This window comes from Chenopodium quinoa, unplaced genomic scaffold, assembly GCF_001683475.1.
Source record: "Chenopodium quinoa cultivar QQ74 unplaced genomic scaffold, ASM168347v1, whole genome shotgun sequence".
NCBI lineage: Eukaryota > Viridiplantae > Streptophyta > Magnoliopsida > Caryophyllales > Amaranthaceae > Chenopodium > Chenopodium quinoa.
Window position 1 is genome coordinate 2652603 of NW_018743285.1, and position 19148 is coordinate 2671750.

Here is a 19148-nt window from a genome sequence, read left to right on the forward strand (position 1 = left end):
ATTAAGCCTCCATTTAAGACTATTAAGAAATAATTACTCTCACCTAGAGAAACATAAACACCAGTGCTTTCTGATTGCTAGACCTGACTTAGCAATTAATTGCACTTCCTGATCACTCCTCCCCTAGAGGAACCAGATCACCCTTTTACTTTCCGCACTTTTTACTCCTCAAATACGTTCTAACTTGATCGTCGGAGGCGGAGCTCCCACCAACCAGAGTTTCCATTGTTTTGTAGGTACAGGCGCAAGGATCCCAGTCCCGGAATTGTAACTCTCCCGCAGGACATCAAAAAATCCCGAAACAAAGCTCCTACTATATTCCACATCCAACTTAATTAAAATTAATCCAATTAATATTAATTGAGCAGGTTAACCTAAAATTTTGCCAAATTATTTAGCAAGTGCCGGGAAAAACCAAGGCCTAGCCTCGTTTTTATTAAAACGAAAAACCGCAAAATTAATAGCCCTTTACGGTCAAGTGCCTAGCATCCAAGCCACGAGGCTCGGCTTGCTAGGCACTAAGCCTTGGCTGCCATGCGTGGGTGCTGCCCCGCACATGCACGGCAGCGTCAAGTCACGTGATTGTGGCTAACAGCGTCGCATTCATGCGTTTCGCTAGCCCTAGCACTGTGTATGCACATACACTTGTGCTGACCTTGCTGTTGTATGAGTTGCACGCTGCCTAGTAGCGACACTACCACACCACACGCAAGCCATCTCCGTATCAAGCTACTCGCATACATCGCGCACACACACCTGCACGTTGAACTCCCTCGGCTGCGTAGCCCTGCTAGCCGAGGGTGGTTATCGACGCTTGGTGTCTCGTTTTGCGCGCTTGTGCCTAAGAATTTTATTCCGATTTTGTATGTGACAAAATAGAATTGATTCTAAATTATTTAAAGAACTAATTTAAGCTATATTATAAATAAAACAAGTCCAACTTAATTAAATTCAATTTTTAGTGCACAAACCAAAATTAATTCAAGACCATTCTTTAAATTATTTTTGGCTCAACTTGATGCTACAAAAATTTGAGGGCTATTCTCACAATTAATTTAACCAACATAAATTAATAATGAGATTTGACAAAATAGTTGAATAAATAATCATTCATCTAATGAAATTTTTTTATCAACCGTTCACTTGTGCACATTTGAATATTGTAAACTTCTAATATGAAGAAAGAAAAATTTTAAGCACAAGTATGAAGATTTTATAACTTTAATCAATTCAAATGATTAAAACCAAAAATTTGTTCATTATGGATATTAGAAAGTTAAGATCCAACCACATAAACAATTAAAGATTGAAACTTTAACATTTTAGGGGCTTTAAAATACATTTTCATCATAAACATTCACACTCCAAGCAATTTATTTGCAAAAATGTGAAATTGCAAGTTTATGTGAAAATAAGAGCTAACTAAATTAAGCACCAATTATGCCTTCATAAACATGCTTAATAAGAGTTAAAATTGCAGAAGATTAACGGTATAATCAAACACATAATCCAACAATTGCATGCCATAATTAATCAAGGTTTAAGGATTTAAAATTTTTCGTCAAAAACCAAAAAACTCCTCGAAAAACCATTTTCTGGGTGGATTTTGGCTTCTAGAAGGCCATTTTTCATCACAACGTGGGTAAATTCTAAGTTAGAGCGTCGATTCCACCCAAAATTTACTATTTTGGAGTCAAAATCGGAGTTGGTAATCCAAAATTAGCATAAATACGATTTTAATCCAATTAAAAACGAGCTCCTAATCTAATTAGGATGCTAAACTAGAAATTTAAATCCATTTTAAATCACCTTAATCTTTTTTTATTTGTAAAAATTAAATGCAAGAGGCTCTTATACCACTGTTGGGTTTTGCGGTGTCCGACACCGCGTGGAAACAAAACCCAATAACCGGATCGCATGCATAATAATTACAACATAAATAAAAGCATGCAAGATAAACATAAACATAAGAGAAGAGAGAGAAAGAATGCTCACCCTTGTAGCGTGCTTCGCTCAACCGTTGAGCTCGGACTTAAAAGTTTCAAGTTCCACAAGTACGAGAACCTCTAACGGCTCACACCTTCGTTACCGAACCGAACTGGTCCCTACCTCGAAGCTTAGTCAGGGCTAGACCAAAAACAACTTAGAATTTACGAACAAAGGTTTTCTTTCTTATGGAGATCCCTTAAAGTTCACCAACTCAAATGCCTTTTCCCAATGCCAAATGATTGGTATTTATAGGGTATAGAGCTCAAGAATTCCCATCATCTTTCAATGTGGGATAGTCGGTAAAAAAGGCAAAATAGAATTTAATTTAATTCTAAAATTAAATTAAAAGCCAAAATGAATCACCAAACAACAAAGGGCATGAGGAGAGCAAGGGGTTAGGTGAAGACCACAAGGGGAGGACCACCTTCCCCTTGCTCCCCAAGCAAACCCTCTCTAATGACCGGCCCCAATAGGAACCGGCAAGCTGGTCGCTCATCCTTGAGCAACAAGGCGCGCCACGCTGGCAGCCCTTGTGCTCGGATAGGCTAGCCAGCTTGGCCCATGCGCTGGCATCCTCGCACCAGTCTGCAGCATTGAGCCTCGCATATGTTGGCTGCTTGCTGCTAGGAGTTACTGTTGTGCCGCTTGTGCGAGTGGTTGGGCATGCTAGCCCGACTAGCTGGCGCTAGCAGCGGCCTTGCTAGTGGCTATGGCTAGTAGCCCTTCATAGCCTAGCCTTCACTTAGCTAGGCCAACACGAGGCTAGGGCTATATTTTGACTTGTTGTTTGGATGATTTTTTTCGTCTCATCGATTCCTAAATCCGACTCGACTTACGACGCTCGGGTTTGACGCTCTAAGCTCGGAATCCGACGTCTTTGTTCGTAAAATCTCTATTGACTCATTTAATCCTTCAGATTAATTCGTCGCTTCGGTTCGGTTACACGATTGGGTGTGACACGAAGGGATCAGTCAAGATTAAGCTGTAATATTAATTATTCATTAATATTACTGATCGGAAGCGGCCTCCAGCTAGGCATTATGATCACTTGACCTCACTGAATAATTAGCTTTCTAATTAATTCTAAACCCTCTATCCGAATAATACACTTGTTCAAAGGACACCATTCCTTTCACGTATGTACTTCGAACTCTGGTTCCGACTTATTATCATGGTTCGAATGGACCTCTGCTTTTGGACGTCTGTCCTCAAGAGGCGGTACAGGTTCTTGAGAAGTCATCTCAAAGGTACTCTCCCCACATACGGCGCTAAATGTTTCAGGGGTTTCTGATGTGTCCTGCGGGAGAGTTACGTCACCAAGACTGGATCCTCAACACCTGTACCTACAAACAAACGGAAGCTCCGATTGTTCGGAGTTCCACCTCCAATGCTCAAGTTAGTATCGAGTGGAGTGTATTAAGTGCGGAAAGTAAATAGGTTTTCTCGGATCCCGAGATCTAGGGAATCACTGTAGAGAGTGATTGCTGTAATAAATGTGTGAGATTGGTGAGAATTGAATGTCCCTTCCAAGGTAATAAATTCCCTTATCCTAGGTTATGTTACCTAGGTAATTGGGCTGCGTCGTTTTTACGGCGCCTCGGGATTTAGGCCCTTGAAGGCCGCCATTTCCCTAATTATTGGGGGGGGGGATGCCACGTGTCAGCCACTGATTGGTCCCATTGGGACAACTCTTGAGGTGACACGTGTCACCCTATGATTTGTCCATGTGGCTAGGGTATTTTTACCCTAATCAGATGTTAGTGTCAACGATTATATAAATAACTCAATACAATAAATAATAAACAAAGAAACATATAACTCTCTTCGCTCAATCCCATCATGCTTGATATGATCCTTCTACCTGTACTTCTCTTTATTTTAACCTCACTACTCGCCATATAAAATGGGTCATAGTAGGGCCAATCCAAAGAAAATCCAAACACAAACATCAAAGTACGAATCAACAAAAGCTGAGTACATATGCACCAATAGGAATAATCACACTAACATGAATATTCTATCTATAGACAATAATAAACAAATAAGTAAAATATGCTCGCCATACAATACAAGTCAACTTACCTTTGACTCATTATTCTATTTTATTTATTAATAAATAGTTTTGGATAACGCATCGAACGAGTTTCCTTCCTTAAAATAACCCTTTAAAAATATTGAGCTTCCAATTAGGGAGCTACCCCAATTGGCATCTACTAGTCACACTTGTGATGGAATTCCAGCGCATTATTAATAAAAGAAAATACAGCATCCTGTACCCTTGTAGAAGCTATGATCAAATATAAAGTCACATAATTCCCCCCATGTGTTCATACTCAAGGTATATACGATACAACAATCATCAACACATACCTCAATTTAATTTTTGAGTTAATAAGTGTGTACATAAAATTTATTTTAATTAAAGTTCCTTGCCTAGTTTAGTGCACAAAATTGCACTGTTACTACCTTGGTGCATAAAATTCACTATTAAACTTCCTTGACTCAATCTCAACTTACGTGAGTGAGTAATAAACTAACTTCTTGACTCGACCTCAACTTATGTGGGTGAGTAAATAAGTAAACTAACTTTCTTGACTCAACTCCAATAATAAATGGGTGAGAATAAAATCATGAATCATGCGCAATAAATATAACGTAGCTCTTTTAAACATATATAAGCCTTGCTTAACAAATTCATGCCTTTTTTATAATGAATAATAAATTATATACATGATTCAATCTCTTTCAACCTGTATCAAGCTCATAATAATAATTTCAACATACTCACATGCTTACATATAAGACATGGATAATCATTCAATCATTCCAAGTATCACAACAACTTAACATGATACTAATCTCATACTTGATACCAATTTTAACTTCCTAACATGGTACTACGCATAATTAATACATCCTACGCGCATACATACCTCAAATCGTCTTTCCAACTAGCCACAATGCTAGAAATTACTCAAACTTAAAGCCTCCTACAATACTAAGTATATAACTCAATTAATCCCTTGATTACACAAATTTCCAGCAACTTTTAAACACTTTTAAACCTCCCTAAAAAGCTGAAATTTTGGTTTAAAATCCTCAAAACTCTTTCTTTAAATGGGTAATTAAAACTACAAAGTAAAAACTCAATTATAGTGTTTACATAAAAATTATAGCATACTTTTTAAGGTTAAAACCCTTCAAACAACTCTAAAAATTCCATTAAAACCAATTAAAAGCTTCTCTACTTATGGGTAATTAAACCCTTCTTATAAAAACACAAAAGTAGCGCTTAAATAGAAATTCTAGCAATATTATTTTGATAAAAAAAAAACTCCTTAAAACTTCATAAAAAAAACAATCTTTAGGGCTAATTATTAATTCTAAACAATGGGTATACAAAACCCCCAATTTGATTTCAAGTTAGAATCCTAAAAATCAAACCTTTGATACTACATGTAGGGAATTTTCCAAACTCAACTTTGAGCCCCACTGTGATCATGCCTTTAATCATGGTGGCGTCCAAAGGGAAGGAAGTTAGAGATAAAAGAGTCGCCAGCAAGTTTTAGGAACTTGTGAACCGTTCACGGGTGTGAAGGTTACACCCTATTCACGATCATGGAGATCCTTAACTCCATAGTGGCCCGGAACCATGACTGGATATTCGGGGATGATGATACGAATCCAACCTAAAAGAGATTGAACCCGCCCTAAATCGGCCTCTACTTGATTCTTATGATATTCATGTGCGCTTTCCGATCAACATACATACAATAAATTAACCCTAAGCATATATAATCTACGTTGGTTGATTATTAATGCACAAATAAATCTATTATTGGCGATCACTTGAATTAAAATCATATGAAGCCTAAATCAAATTATTAATTATCTTACTAGGCGTGATTTCAAGTACAATTCCCTTTAAACCTGCAAGAAAGGGCGTGATGAAGCAATAACAATCAATCATGAATAATCAAGCAATATAATTAATTGACACAACAAATCATCATCATAATTACATCATCAAAACATCGTTAAACATGATTAGCAAGATCCAAGGCATGATACTAAATGGATTAATAACAAATCCTAGCATGTCACAATAAAAATCATAATTAAAGCATTAGCCTAAACATGATACTAGGAAGCATGACATTAGAAATACTAATTAACACCCTAAACATGATACTAGGAATCAAAATCAACATCCTAACATGATTTCTATATCAAAAGAATAATTAAGTAATCGAATTACTCACTTTGATGCCTCGTACCTCTTTTTATCAAAACAATACACGCATTAGTAAACTTCAAGAAAGATTAAATCTAAATAAATCAAATAAAAATTGAAATATAGATTTGGGACCAAGCCCTCAGAACTATCAACCTTTCACGTCGAGGTCGAAGACAACTTCAAGATTGGCTAGGAGTATTCGAAGCTCGTGATGGAGGTATGGTGTTTGATTAGGGAAGAGTATCAAGGATGTATTAGGACGAGTTTAGGCTAGGCTACTATCGTACTACTTAAAGATTTGGTGTTGTTTCAAATGCGCTCCACATTTTGCCACCTATATTTTCAATCTCGCGGGAGAACTTGTATTTTCAACTTGTATTGTTTTAATAGATAGTCCTATAAATTGTAGCAACAACATTGACAACAATCCAATCCCCGCCTATAAACTTTTCTAATCTTTCTTTACATATTTACGTCTGTGTATTGTTATCCCCTTTAGGTTTTACCCACAACATCATGATTCCGTTTAATAAAAACACAAGAGCAAAAAAACCCCTTAAACATAAAGACAGTAAGGCATTATTGAAGGAGTTCCTTATTCCAGCTATGATTATTAGACCGCAAGTAGATGTCCACTTCCTAAGGAAGAGAAAGCGGTTGAGCTCACCCAAATCAAGCAAGCCTAAAGGTTTGCTTGCTGTGGTGAAAACTTGTGTTCTGAACAGTAAGGGAGAAGTTTCAATCACGCTAAAATCAGCTGTTAACACGGTCGCGAAGGGTGGTAACTTTGGTGGCGATGTTGTGGTCATCCATGAGAATAACGAAGTCACTCCCGGATATTTACCGGAATTGTCCGATCTTGCTCTTTTACCTACTAATTTAAAGGTAGCGGTGAAGTGGATTATCGCAAACCATGGTGGTGAAGGTGGTGTTGGATGTGAACAAATCATCCCAGAAAGCATTACGAGTATACTTGGTGGTTTTGTTACACCTGCACTTCAGACCACCCTTCTTACCAATGAAAATCATTCCATCAACTTCAATAGTTACAAGGATTACTACCACTTATTTTATACTACCAACCCTTGTACAATACAAGAAATATCTATTTCATCCAATTTACACACTAGCAACCTATTAGACGGTAAAAAAAATCGATATTAGTATGACTGTAGGAAGCACTAATGCTGTAACAACAGGATCAATCTATGGCCGCAAGAAATGGTTGGTGTGGAATTGCAAAAGCATGGCAAAAGATACATTTATACAAGGGTTCAAAAATAGTGTGGAATTAAATATGCCAGACGTGGTCATCTTAACCGAGACGAGAGTTTCTGTACACATGGCCCGTGTGATTTGCCATGGCTTACACCCGTATGCTGTGTACGGATCCTCTAAGATTGGTGTAGATGGTGGCCACGCAATTGTTGTTTTCAGGAAGGAAAACAATATGGAGTTAATTGATAGCTTGAGCAATTCAAAGTGGTGGTGATCTGTGAAATGAGGAAAGGTCATGTTTGACCAAATTAACATGATATATTCAATGGGGCTTTTGTGTGAGGTTTTGTTAATGTTGAATTTAATAGTGTACTAATTGTTGGGCCGCTATGCAAAGAGTTTAGTTGTATTATGCCAAGAGGCCTTTGTATTTTGCGATAAGATTTATGGTCAATTTTGTAATCTAAATGTATGGGCCTTATAGCCCTATAACTTATTCTGGTTTATGAAAAACAAAATGTATTGGACCATTGGTCTTGTTTACCAACCTTTTGATAACAACTCATTGTTACCGAGGTATGCCAAAGGTAGCATAGTTCTCTTAGGCCAGTTGTATGGGCCTTTAACGCATATAAATCTGTATACTAATTGTTATAAAACACAATTGGTGAAGAATGTCAAGGTAGCATAGGTCTGTTCGGCCATTTGTATGGGCCTTTAAGGCATATAATGTTGTATACTTATTGTTATAAAACACAATTGGTGAAGAATGTCACTATGCCTATTGTATGGGCATGTTGTATGGGCGTGTATACGTAGGTGATCAGTACGACTAATCGTCCTTAACCAAAGTAAAATTGATGTGGTTGTTTAAAATTTTTATTCAGTGTCAACTAACAACTTCACTACATAAAAAATAATACAATCTGCTGCCTCGTATTACATAGTTCACGCAAACAATTTAGCGTACTAAATTAGGGCCTGGGGCTGCAATTAGTAGTTCATCAACAATTGTAAACTGTTTTACACACGAGTCCTGTTTACCAGCAACAGGTTCCTTGACAGCTTGCATGTAGTGAGACCCTTCATGCAGGTGACAAATATATCATGATAAACTTGGTCTAAGTTCAACATCTGCACATAAAAAAAGGATAGCCTGTGATTAACTCATCCAGATCCGGTTATTGAACCAGGGATCTAAATATATATATAAAGCCACTTACTGGTCTGTTGACGAAACTCATGTCTGATGTTATGCAATCAGCAGATAACAACATCATCTCAGACCGCAAGTTTGTCTTTAACACAACACAAATCCGGTACAAAGCAGGATCAGAGCTTAAGGTTCTTCTCGGTCCAGGAGAAGAACCTATATGCCAAAAAATATATTTTCATATACGATCACTTCCATAGAATGGAACCAACCACGAAATATTCACCTCAGACACAACTGCTAACACGGGACATCTAGGATTGCTAATGAAAGTCGAAAATGAAGGGAGTATAATTGTATTGTAATCTACTTCTCCATCGAACGATACTACCTCAAGCTAAAAACAAATCACAGTTTGCAAAGAACATTATGACTAAAATAAACATCACCGGAAATAGATAGACAAGTGCATGAAATTAGACTCACAAATGCACAAGATAACAGAAATGGCCAATCACCCATCATGAACCAGTTAGAATATCTCATTACTTGTCAAAAATATAAACATAATTGTTTACCCACTACAAACTACCATATCAAAAAACCATTAGCCAGAGGACATTTGCAGTGTAAATCTAACCACTGAAATCATTTTTCTTAGCAGGGACAGGGCTCCAGTAGGATGACACACAGACAACAGTATGATGAGACGCGTACTATTATCAAGAATAAACCATTCATATAGAACAGAGTAATTGTTGATTACCTTCTCAAGTCATCGACATTATCAACATACGGAGAAGCATCATACCCAACTGCTATTTTGCCTTGTGTTTGATTCAGATCTTCAGAAACTACTGTAACAACACTAGCACTTTCCATTCCATCTATGTTTTCAACTTCTTGGCGAAGGAACTTTGATGATGACGCTCCTCTACGACGTTTAGGAGTAGATGTGAAATCAATATCATCTTCAATCACAACCTTAAAAAAATATTAAAACCAAAAATTAGTGATTAATAACTACATCTAAGTTAGGGATATTTATATATAGTCACAGCACCTTAATTAGTTACAACACCGGGTCCATCTGTATCTTCAGCGATGAATCTCACCATAAGCAACATCCAAGGTCTATTAACACACCAAATTTTTTCCGTGAGTACATACACTTAGACCGTATTCAACACAAAGTAGCATAAATGAAAGTGGTTAAAAAAGAACATTATATACCCCTTTACATCCATAATCACCTCCATTAGGTGAACTGTCCTCCTTGCTAGCAACCATTATCTCTTTCATGTTCCACACCTTCAACCTTGGGAAAACACCCCATTGTACAGCCTCCCTATCAAGCCGGTCCAAGTAAAAAATTTGTCAAACTCAACATCATTTTATTGTTCACATTCAAAACCAATGGCCAACAATGAAATACATATAAAACTGAACGTACCACGGCAAATAAAATGCAGCCTCCACATCCACGAGCATGCTCATTAGAATAAAATCTACGAGCAAAGGACCAGACACTAGAAAGCAGCTTGGATAGCACCAGAGTGCACCAATCATATTCAGCAACTTCCATAGCACATGTCAAAGCAGGCAGAAGCCAATCTAGGGGACAAAGTAGGACACTACAACATTTCCAATGTAATCAATAAGAAGAGTGTCTTGAATTCTTCCTCCTCGTTCTCTTCCCAGTAACACTCAAGCCTCTCCAACAACTCAGGGTACACCGGAATTCCTACGATATCGTAGACCCTCTATTATCCATTTTGAGGATGGGTCTTCCGTGGTGTACCATATTTTGCGAGTATTTATTTTAACCTTTTCCCGTTGTACCCTTTTTAATGTTTTGCAAGATGGAAGTACCTTTGGCCCATGAGGGATGCCAAGAACCCAATGGACTTGATTTTAAGATAACCTTAAACACCTTCCATCAGGGGTTATTAACATCTTACTGATCGGATCCATTCGGGTCATTAGCCAGTACCCCAGCTGCCTTGGAAGATGCATGTCACCACACAAATACAACAGCCCTCCAAATCTCATTTTAGCTACTCAATGTCTCCTACGTGAGTCAAACGTTTGACAAAAACTAGCAAAACTCTCCACCCGACAATTCGTGTTTGGTGGCTATTAAATATGGATACAATAAGTTACATGGAACCAATACCAAGATAAAACAACAAGGTTAACTTCCTGATTTTCAAAAACAACACACATTGTACATTACCTTAGACCTCGCCTTAAAAAACTCCTTCAAAACTTCTCCTTTAGCTTTTACTTGCCCACTAACAGTCAAACTATCATCCTACAGGTTGATTTCAAAACATCTTAAACGAAAGATAGCCAGCCATGACAACATACTCCAGATATTAGTGTGTGATTTGGAAGTTACCTTGAACATTGCCTAGAAAACATGTTTACTATCTTGCATCATTTGCCCTTACAAAATTATTTCCTTTGCGTGTACTACAACCAAAACTAACAAATACCAATTACACTTAAATAACACTGAGAAATTCCAGGTCAATTTAACTAATACACATTGCACAGTTTCACAAAAACACCAATAAATTACAGATATTGTTCTAATATAATCCTGCAAACAATGTAAACTCAAATTTCAATTCAAAACAATTACATACCACAGGTACACTATTTAGTAACAATTTCAACAAAATTGCATTCCAATTAACTTACAAAAACACAATTGGTCTTCAATTGAAGCCATAGCCAGAGCACAAACTAAGGTCAAAACAATTAAAACAAAAATTCTAATCCTCCAAAACAGTTTTAACTCAAATTTCAATTCAACCTTGACTAAATTTGAAAGTGATTGCAATAATTCTACAGGTACTCCCTAACAATTCAACAGAAATGCATTCAAAATAACTTACATAAACACAATTGGTCTTCAATTGAAGCCATAGCCAGAGCACAAACTAAGCAATTTCAATTACTATTCGACAAATGCGATATCACTGATAAACCCGACTATCTAGCAAATAACTAACATACTACATTAAGTACAATTTTCATCCACTAACCTTTTTTGTCGAATTTGATCAGTGTCAGTGTTTAATGGACCACAACGCCTTGAATCGGGCGAATCAGTGTAGTGCTCTTCCTGCGCTGGTTTCTAGTTCTATTCCGACAATAACACAACTAGCATTGGATTCAACTACCTCAATCAATAACATAATACTAAAGGCGAATCTGACATGACACTTGTCATGTTCTGATTAAAAAATTTCCCGCCACTTTCACTTTCCTTTGTTTTTTTTTTTTTCAAATCTTCATGCATATTAATTTATATATCCTATAATATCTAACTTTCAATTTGGCAACTATATTCTAAGTATATTCTATATGCATTGAATGAAAATATTTTAACATATCTTTCATATATTTTATAATAGGTATTTTCTATAACAAACAACATATACTACGTACATAAGGTAATATTATTAGAATAATGTATTACTCCCATACTCCATATCATTCTACATCATATTTTTTCATTTGAAAGTTTTTTTTTTGCTCCAATCAGGATTAACTCTTTAACTTTTATTATATATTTGTTGATTTATTTATAATAATAACACTACAATTTAATAACTATAAATATTAAATAAATAAAAAAAACCTTGATTATTAATTGTCACAAAAAATAAGTCACTAAAATTTGTATAAAACACTTGTGCAGGTCAATGTATGCTATAAAATATTGTGCCGATCAAAACATGCCAACACAAAAAGGGACAAATGGTGTATATAAGCACATTGCACGGGTCATAAATAACATAAAATTTTATTCTTATATAAAATCCTATAATCATGAATTTTTTTTTTTTTTTGATATTTAATGATTAATACGAGTAACTTTTGATATCAATATAACATAAAATTCAAGTTAGTTTTTTTTTTTTTTAAAGAAATTCAAATATTTATTTCAATTAAAAATATTGATTTTTAAATCATTGTTAAATTAATATAATAATTCATAATTAGGTTAAGTAAAAATCGTGCGTTGCACGGGACTTAAACTAGTTTCACTTATAATTGATCACCGTCGATGGAATGTCAGAGTTCCGGCCACACTGCGGTTCGAAGAATACAAACTTGGAGAAAATGTCGAATTAGGGTTTCAAAAATTGGGAAATAACCAGGTACGAGAAAGCAAATTCCTATGAATAGGCGTTAGAACATTGACTAGTCAGACGTTAGTTTGACTAAACAGAACGTGTGCCAATGTGCCATGTCATTTAGACGTTTTGGGTGTTAATGGGCATAGTGACATTAAAGCCCCTAACTTTAATTGTGAAAAGACAGCTTTGCCCCTTGATTTACAAATCATGCACATCAACCTGATGAACATGAATTTCCTCCCCTCCCTGGTACCTACACCCGGGTGTACAAATCAATTTTTGACGAAACCTAGGTGTCAAAAGAAAAAAAAAAACCCAGAATTTAAAGCCTTTTTCTGAGTTTTTTGAGTCCATCGCTCCATCCTACTCTCCTTTCTCTTCCCTCTCTTTCTCTCTCCTCCCTTCTCTCAAGCAACAAAAATGGCGTCGACAGAAGAAGAGAGCGCAGTTAAGGAGCCTCTCGATCTCATTCGTCTCAGTCTCGATGAACGTATTTACGTCAAGCTTCGTTCTGACCGCGAACTTCGTGGCAAACTCCATGTATGTCTCCTTCTCTTCGCCTTTCTCCTTTTCTTGCAATTTCCTTCTCCCAATAACTAACAATTCTTGTTTATCAATCTATTTCAATATTTCAATTAGGGTTTTTCGAATTTTTCCTCTTTTTGTTGTTGTTGTTGTCAAATTCTGGAATTAGGGTTCCTGTTTTTCATAATTACTCATTTCTGAGTGTATATTGTTAGTTTGTTATTTTTTTTCTGGGTTTTTGATTTTGAATGCTTGTTTCTGATTGTCATTTTTGCATAGCTGGTTTGAATATAAGCTTCCTAATACTAGGAATTTTAAGCATTATTCCCCCCCCCCCCCAAAAAAAAAGGATTTTTTGCTTAAAGTGGGTGCTTTTGTCAATTTTGTTTCATCATTTGTTGCTTAAATGCATTCACTTGCTTTGAATTTGAAACTGGTTTGGTTGTTTTTGTGGTGCATTTGCCTTTTATGTTGTAACATTTTGAATTGGGCTTTCAAATAGGTAGGATTTGAACCGAAGCATCCATCTTGTTCTAGTATATATGTTGTATCAGCTTAAATTGATTATATTGTAGTAGCTGCTTGAATCGTTAGGAAGAATAGGAGGAAATTATTTTCGGAAGTGATTATTTTTGCAAACTGAAATTTCAAAGTTGATGTCACAAGAGTAAAAAAAAGCCAAATCTCTTTAGAAATGTCCAAAAACCAGGTGTATGACGTTTTGAGATGAAGCTTTAAAGTCATTTTGTATTTATTTTCCTTCTCTTTGGGGCTAAGCTTAATCTAGATTTTTCAATGCCTATTACTTGATGCAACCAATGGTTTGAGTGGAGCTGCGAATCTCTCTTCTGCTTCCTTGACATTTCACTATGATTATATGATGGATAATCTCTGAGAATATTATGCATGCATGCATAGTCTGATTTCCTGAAGGGAGAGTGGGCGAGTGGCTTGGGAGGATGTTGTTAGGTGCAAATATTGTGGCAGATTTTTTGGAGTTGTGTGAATTGCTGTTTCCGTTCTTATGTCTTTTATATATAACTCTATCTTCCATCTTGTTATAGTACATTGATACTGTGTATTATATTTTGAAGATATGAGATATTAAAAAGATTGTTTGGTGTACTTTCTTCCCTTTTTATGTCACTTGATTGAAATGAGTTTTGTGGTTGTCATGGGAGATAATTATTTTCTTCCTAATTGTAGTACAATTTCAGATGTTGGTTTTAGAAATTAAGGTGGTACCCTTTTTCAGATGAGTTACCCGAGTGCCTTAGGGTCATTATAGCTTTATTTGCCCTTTTTCTTTGACTAATAATTTATAGGTTACAGAGGAATTTTCTTGCTTTTGACCTTCTTAAAGCTCCCATTCTCCTATCTTCATGGATATATTAAATAACTGCAACTTGTTTTGTCTTAAATTATTTGTGAATTTTTGAACATGGTTTGTGCTCCAAAATTTATATATATTCAGAAATAGAAAGTGTGTTATTTTCATTATCCCCATTATTGTTTATCTTAAAAAGCTGTACAATTTTGTTCAGATTTACCTGTGTTGATTTGCAGGCTTATGATCAGCATTTGAATATGATTCTTGGAGAGGTTGAGGAAGTTGTGACATCTGTGGAAATTGATGATGAGACTTATGAGGAAATCGTTCGGGTAAGTCAATTAATACACCCTCCACGCTTGTAGTAGTGTCTATGGCTTGTTTAGTAGCGGTATACTTGATATTTTGTACATGGTAATGTTTGGCTACGCTAAACATGTGATTTTCTTCATAAATATCCATTTCCATCCATTGCCACTTTGAGGGTGGTATTGAGCGATAATTTAAATTCAAAATAAAACCACCTATTTGTAGATGGAGGCATGGGACCTTCCCTGCAAATTTAGATAAGATTTCATTACCATTTATGCCATCTACATCTGCCTATGAAATGAGCTGTTGAGTTTATGTACAAGAAGTAAAGAGTTGTTATTTATTGTATTGCTATCCAAAGATGACCAATAACATTGCGTTGGTATATCTGAAAAATATAAGCAATAGTGCATTTCAATAAGCAGTGTGTTAATATGGAAAAAAGGGATATTAGTATCTGTCAAAGATGTGTAAAGACCTGTTAGTAATGGCCAACGCAACTCAGAACAGGCCAGCTGCCCAATTTTCTATTTCACTGGCGTATAACAAGTCAAAATTTAGTTAACAGCAGCCAAATAATGGTTGGATAACTTAGGCTCTGTAAATGAAACACCAAATGACATTCTATAGACTTTAAATAATTATTTCCATCAGTGACAATTGACATCCCAGTAGGCTCTACTTTCATCTATATGCAAATGCATTCATTTTCCTTGTTACTTTGTGCTGTATTTTGAACTGGTAGAAAGACTAGAAACATTGAATATTAAAGGCTCAAAACTGCTGTTCCACACTTGCATGCTATATAATGTTTGCAAAACTTCATCAAAAGTGTGATAATGCCATAGGATTCTTTGAAAGGAAACTGTTCTTTTACTTATTCTCAATTCCGTTGTTACATTCTGTAATCACCAAGGGAGCCTTTGATTATCTAAGTCTTGTAAATTATTCTTCATATATAGAGTCTAGACTCTAGATGAACGTACACAATGGATCCCTACTGTGCTTTGATGAACTGCTAAGCTCCGTTGTTCCCTGAGAAACCTGCAGTGTTTGTGGTTTATTGTAATTTGTTAAGACGATAGAGCTCATATCATATCTAGACTCCAGAGTTGCAATTTGCAAGTTTATCTGAAATAGCTTGCTGTTGGTGTTTTTTCTGGGTGCTTCAGGAATATAATGTTGAAAAACTCCGTAAAGTTGCAATTTGTTTTATCAAAGACTATTTATATTGGTAAAGCAGTCTTGTTATAAAGGCATTTAAGAAAATAAAATTACATGCATCTGTTTTTGGGCCACTGCTATAAACTGAATTTGGATTCTACAAGATGAACTAATTCACTGCACATTCTTACATCTTGCAATTTTTGATTTTTGTCCCCAGACTACAAGGCGCACTGTTCCATTTCTCTTTGTTAGAGGAGATGGTGTCATATTGGTGTCACCGCCTCTTAGGACAGCTTGACGTAGGACATCACAATATTGGATTTTGACCAAGGGATCAACCATTTTATAGTTGCATCTGCTGTGATCTTATGCAAAGCTCAAGAAACTGTTTACAAATGTAGTCTAGTTTGGACAAAACAGGATGTCATAACTTTGTGGATGAATGTAAGCCTTTTTTGTGCGCTTCCCATATATTTGCATCTTGACATTTTATGATCTAAGTTTATTTGTGGATCAATATTAGCTGGCATTGAGAAATATTTTTGAATTGAATGTTTATGGTTCATACGTAGAATTTATTGGTTGCCGAAAGTTATCAACAGGCCAATTTAGAATTTTAACTGATTTTGTCGCACTTTTTTTCATCTTCGGTTTGATCTGAGCGAATTTGCACTCATATTGGCAATTAGACATACAGCACATACTGAGGTGAGCTAAACATGGAAATTTAAGCCTTTTTATTTGCCGACTGTGTTCGAGGTGAAAGAGTGCTACTCCTATCCATTGTCCCGGGGTTCCGAAGTTGAAATAAATTTGCTGACATACTTAAATGGGTTGGAATTTGAGCACTTTGAAAGTGAATTTTGTACTAGGACCAATAATTTAGAGATGCATTTGTATAGAATAGTGTAGTACAGTGACCGATATATTCAGCCATATAAACTCTGTAGCGGCTACCCAGCGAGGCAGCGACCGCAAATCATAATAGCAAAGCTCCGTTGTAAATATTTGTACTTGCACTGATGTTAGTGATGTACATGGATTAAACCCTTTCACATTGTAATCGATACATAAAAATTAACAATAACAATCCCTTCAAAGTTTTACATAACAATTAACAAAAACAATCCCTTCAAAGTTTAAACGATGCTCCTATTGTGCTAAATAGGTTCTTGCATCACCTTAGAACTAATCATAAGAGTTAGCACTAATTCGACTTAATATCCACTGATGCATAGTTCTCATATGGTATTCTCGATACTCTCATCAATAAACTATTTACCAATATGATAACTCACAAAAGCATCTATACAAGCATACATAACTTGACATTCATCAAGCACCTCTTTATCCCACTTACTCATTGTGATCTCCTTAGCCTTCACTATCTCCCACCCCAACACCGCGATCGCCACTTCTTTCAAACCTGCATTTACTCTCACCTTCCCCGCCTCGGCTGCAACCTTGCTCACATCTAGCATACTTGACAACCGCAGATCATAATCCTTTGAAAGCCTTTAGGAGTCACTTGAGATTCCGACACTGGAGAACTTGCTTTGTGGGTCCCCTAAGAAGTCCTCGAGGGCCGAGGGAACCGAAAGGGAGTGGAGGAGCTGGTAGATGAGGCAGTTGGGGCCTACACATAGTTGTAGGGCTGCTATAGGGTTTAGCCACTCGGTGTCTAAGCCGATTATGGTTGAATGATGGTTGGATCGGATGTGGGTGATCCAAGATGTTACTAAACGTGTCACGATGGTTCGAACCTGGTGGTTGAAACACGTGACGTCGTAGGCTGTGAATGTGTTGATTTGATGGTGTTTAACTATTGTTGCTGGTGAGGTTGACATAGATGATTTCGTTAATGCCCGGTTCTTTTTTTTCTTCCTATTTAAAATCTCGAGAGAAGGGGATTAAAGAGAATTTTTGTTAATATATTGCAACCACAAAATAATTAACTATATTAAGAGAAATTTATGTTTTTTTTTTCAAGGTTAGAATAAAGAGAATATATAAGGTAGGTTTAGATTAATAGAAGTTTATGTTTTGCATGAAGTATTTATCCGTCTTTAAAAGTTTTTCTTATTTGACTCATTAAAATTAGTTTTTTACTGGGTTAGAACCCTTACGATGCACGGTTATTTTTATAATTTGTACATTTAAAAAAAATGGATAAATATGAATAAGAATTATGCATCTTGTACAAAAATACTTGTAATTTTATAGTTTTGGATTTTCGTCAATATTATGATATAATACCTATTCAACGTCGTCTAATACATATTTCAATATATATTAGTGTGCTATTTACAATTTTTTTCAATTTTAAAGTTAAATTGATAGGTTATAGTTGTAATGTAAAAGCTAATAATATTCAAATTTCAAAATTGTTAAATATAGTAGCTCTCAAAAAAAAAAAAAAAAAAAAAAAAAAACACCATCCTTGCATTTAGGCGGGAAAAAATTTATTATGTGAGTGGCATGTGAACAGCGATGTTGTCAGCAACCTTTGGTTTTAGTAATAGTTAATAGATTCAAATATCACCTCTTAAAATATTATCACTTAACATAGAATAAAAATATATTATATTTATTAGGATATAATAGTAATAAGTATCAAATATATAAAAATATATCATATCAATTAGGATATAATCGTAGTAAGTATCAAAGATTACCTTATTTAGTTGATAAGTTCTAAAATGAAAAGAAACATATGGTATATTAATTTGGAAAAATTCCGCGTGAACCTGGACCCAAGGCTTATACGCACGCAACTGACTTTACATTAAACATAGTGACCTTAATTTTAACATAGTAATCTTTATTAAAACTTATGTGGCCTTTAATATTAGGCAAAATTGGCCTTAATAGCACCAACTATAGGTTGGGTGCGGAGAATAGTACAACCTTGCTTGGGTGCACTCTACATCACAAACTATTAAGTTTGGTACACAAAATGTCATGAATGACATCGGAGGACGGAGATTTTGCCAACAAAGTGTAGTTTTATTATTTTCATATTTTTTACCAATTTTCATCCTTTGTTACTCTTCTCTAACTTAT

At 35.7% G+C, this 19148-nt stretch overlaps 1 protein-coding gene across 1 annotated transcript; it reads left to right on the forward strand.

Annotated features, from left to right (window-relative positions):
* The first annotated feature begins 13015 nt into the window (after positions 1–13015).
* Positions 13016–16705, forward strand: LOC110735719 (sm-like protein LSM3A). The gene is made up of 3 exons (XM_021915903.1): positions 13016–13291; positions 14843–14938; positions 16303–16705. The coding sequence occupies exons 1-3, from the start codon at positions 13172–13174 to the stop codon at positions 16381–16383; spliced, it is 297 nt and encodes a 98-aa protein (XP_021771595.1). The 5' UTR covers positions 13016–13171; the 3' UTR covers positions 16384–16705.
* Positions 16706–19148: the final 2443 nt, after the last annotated feature.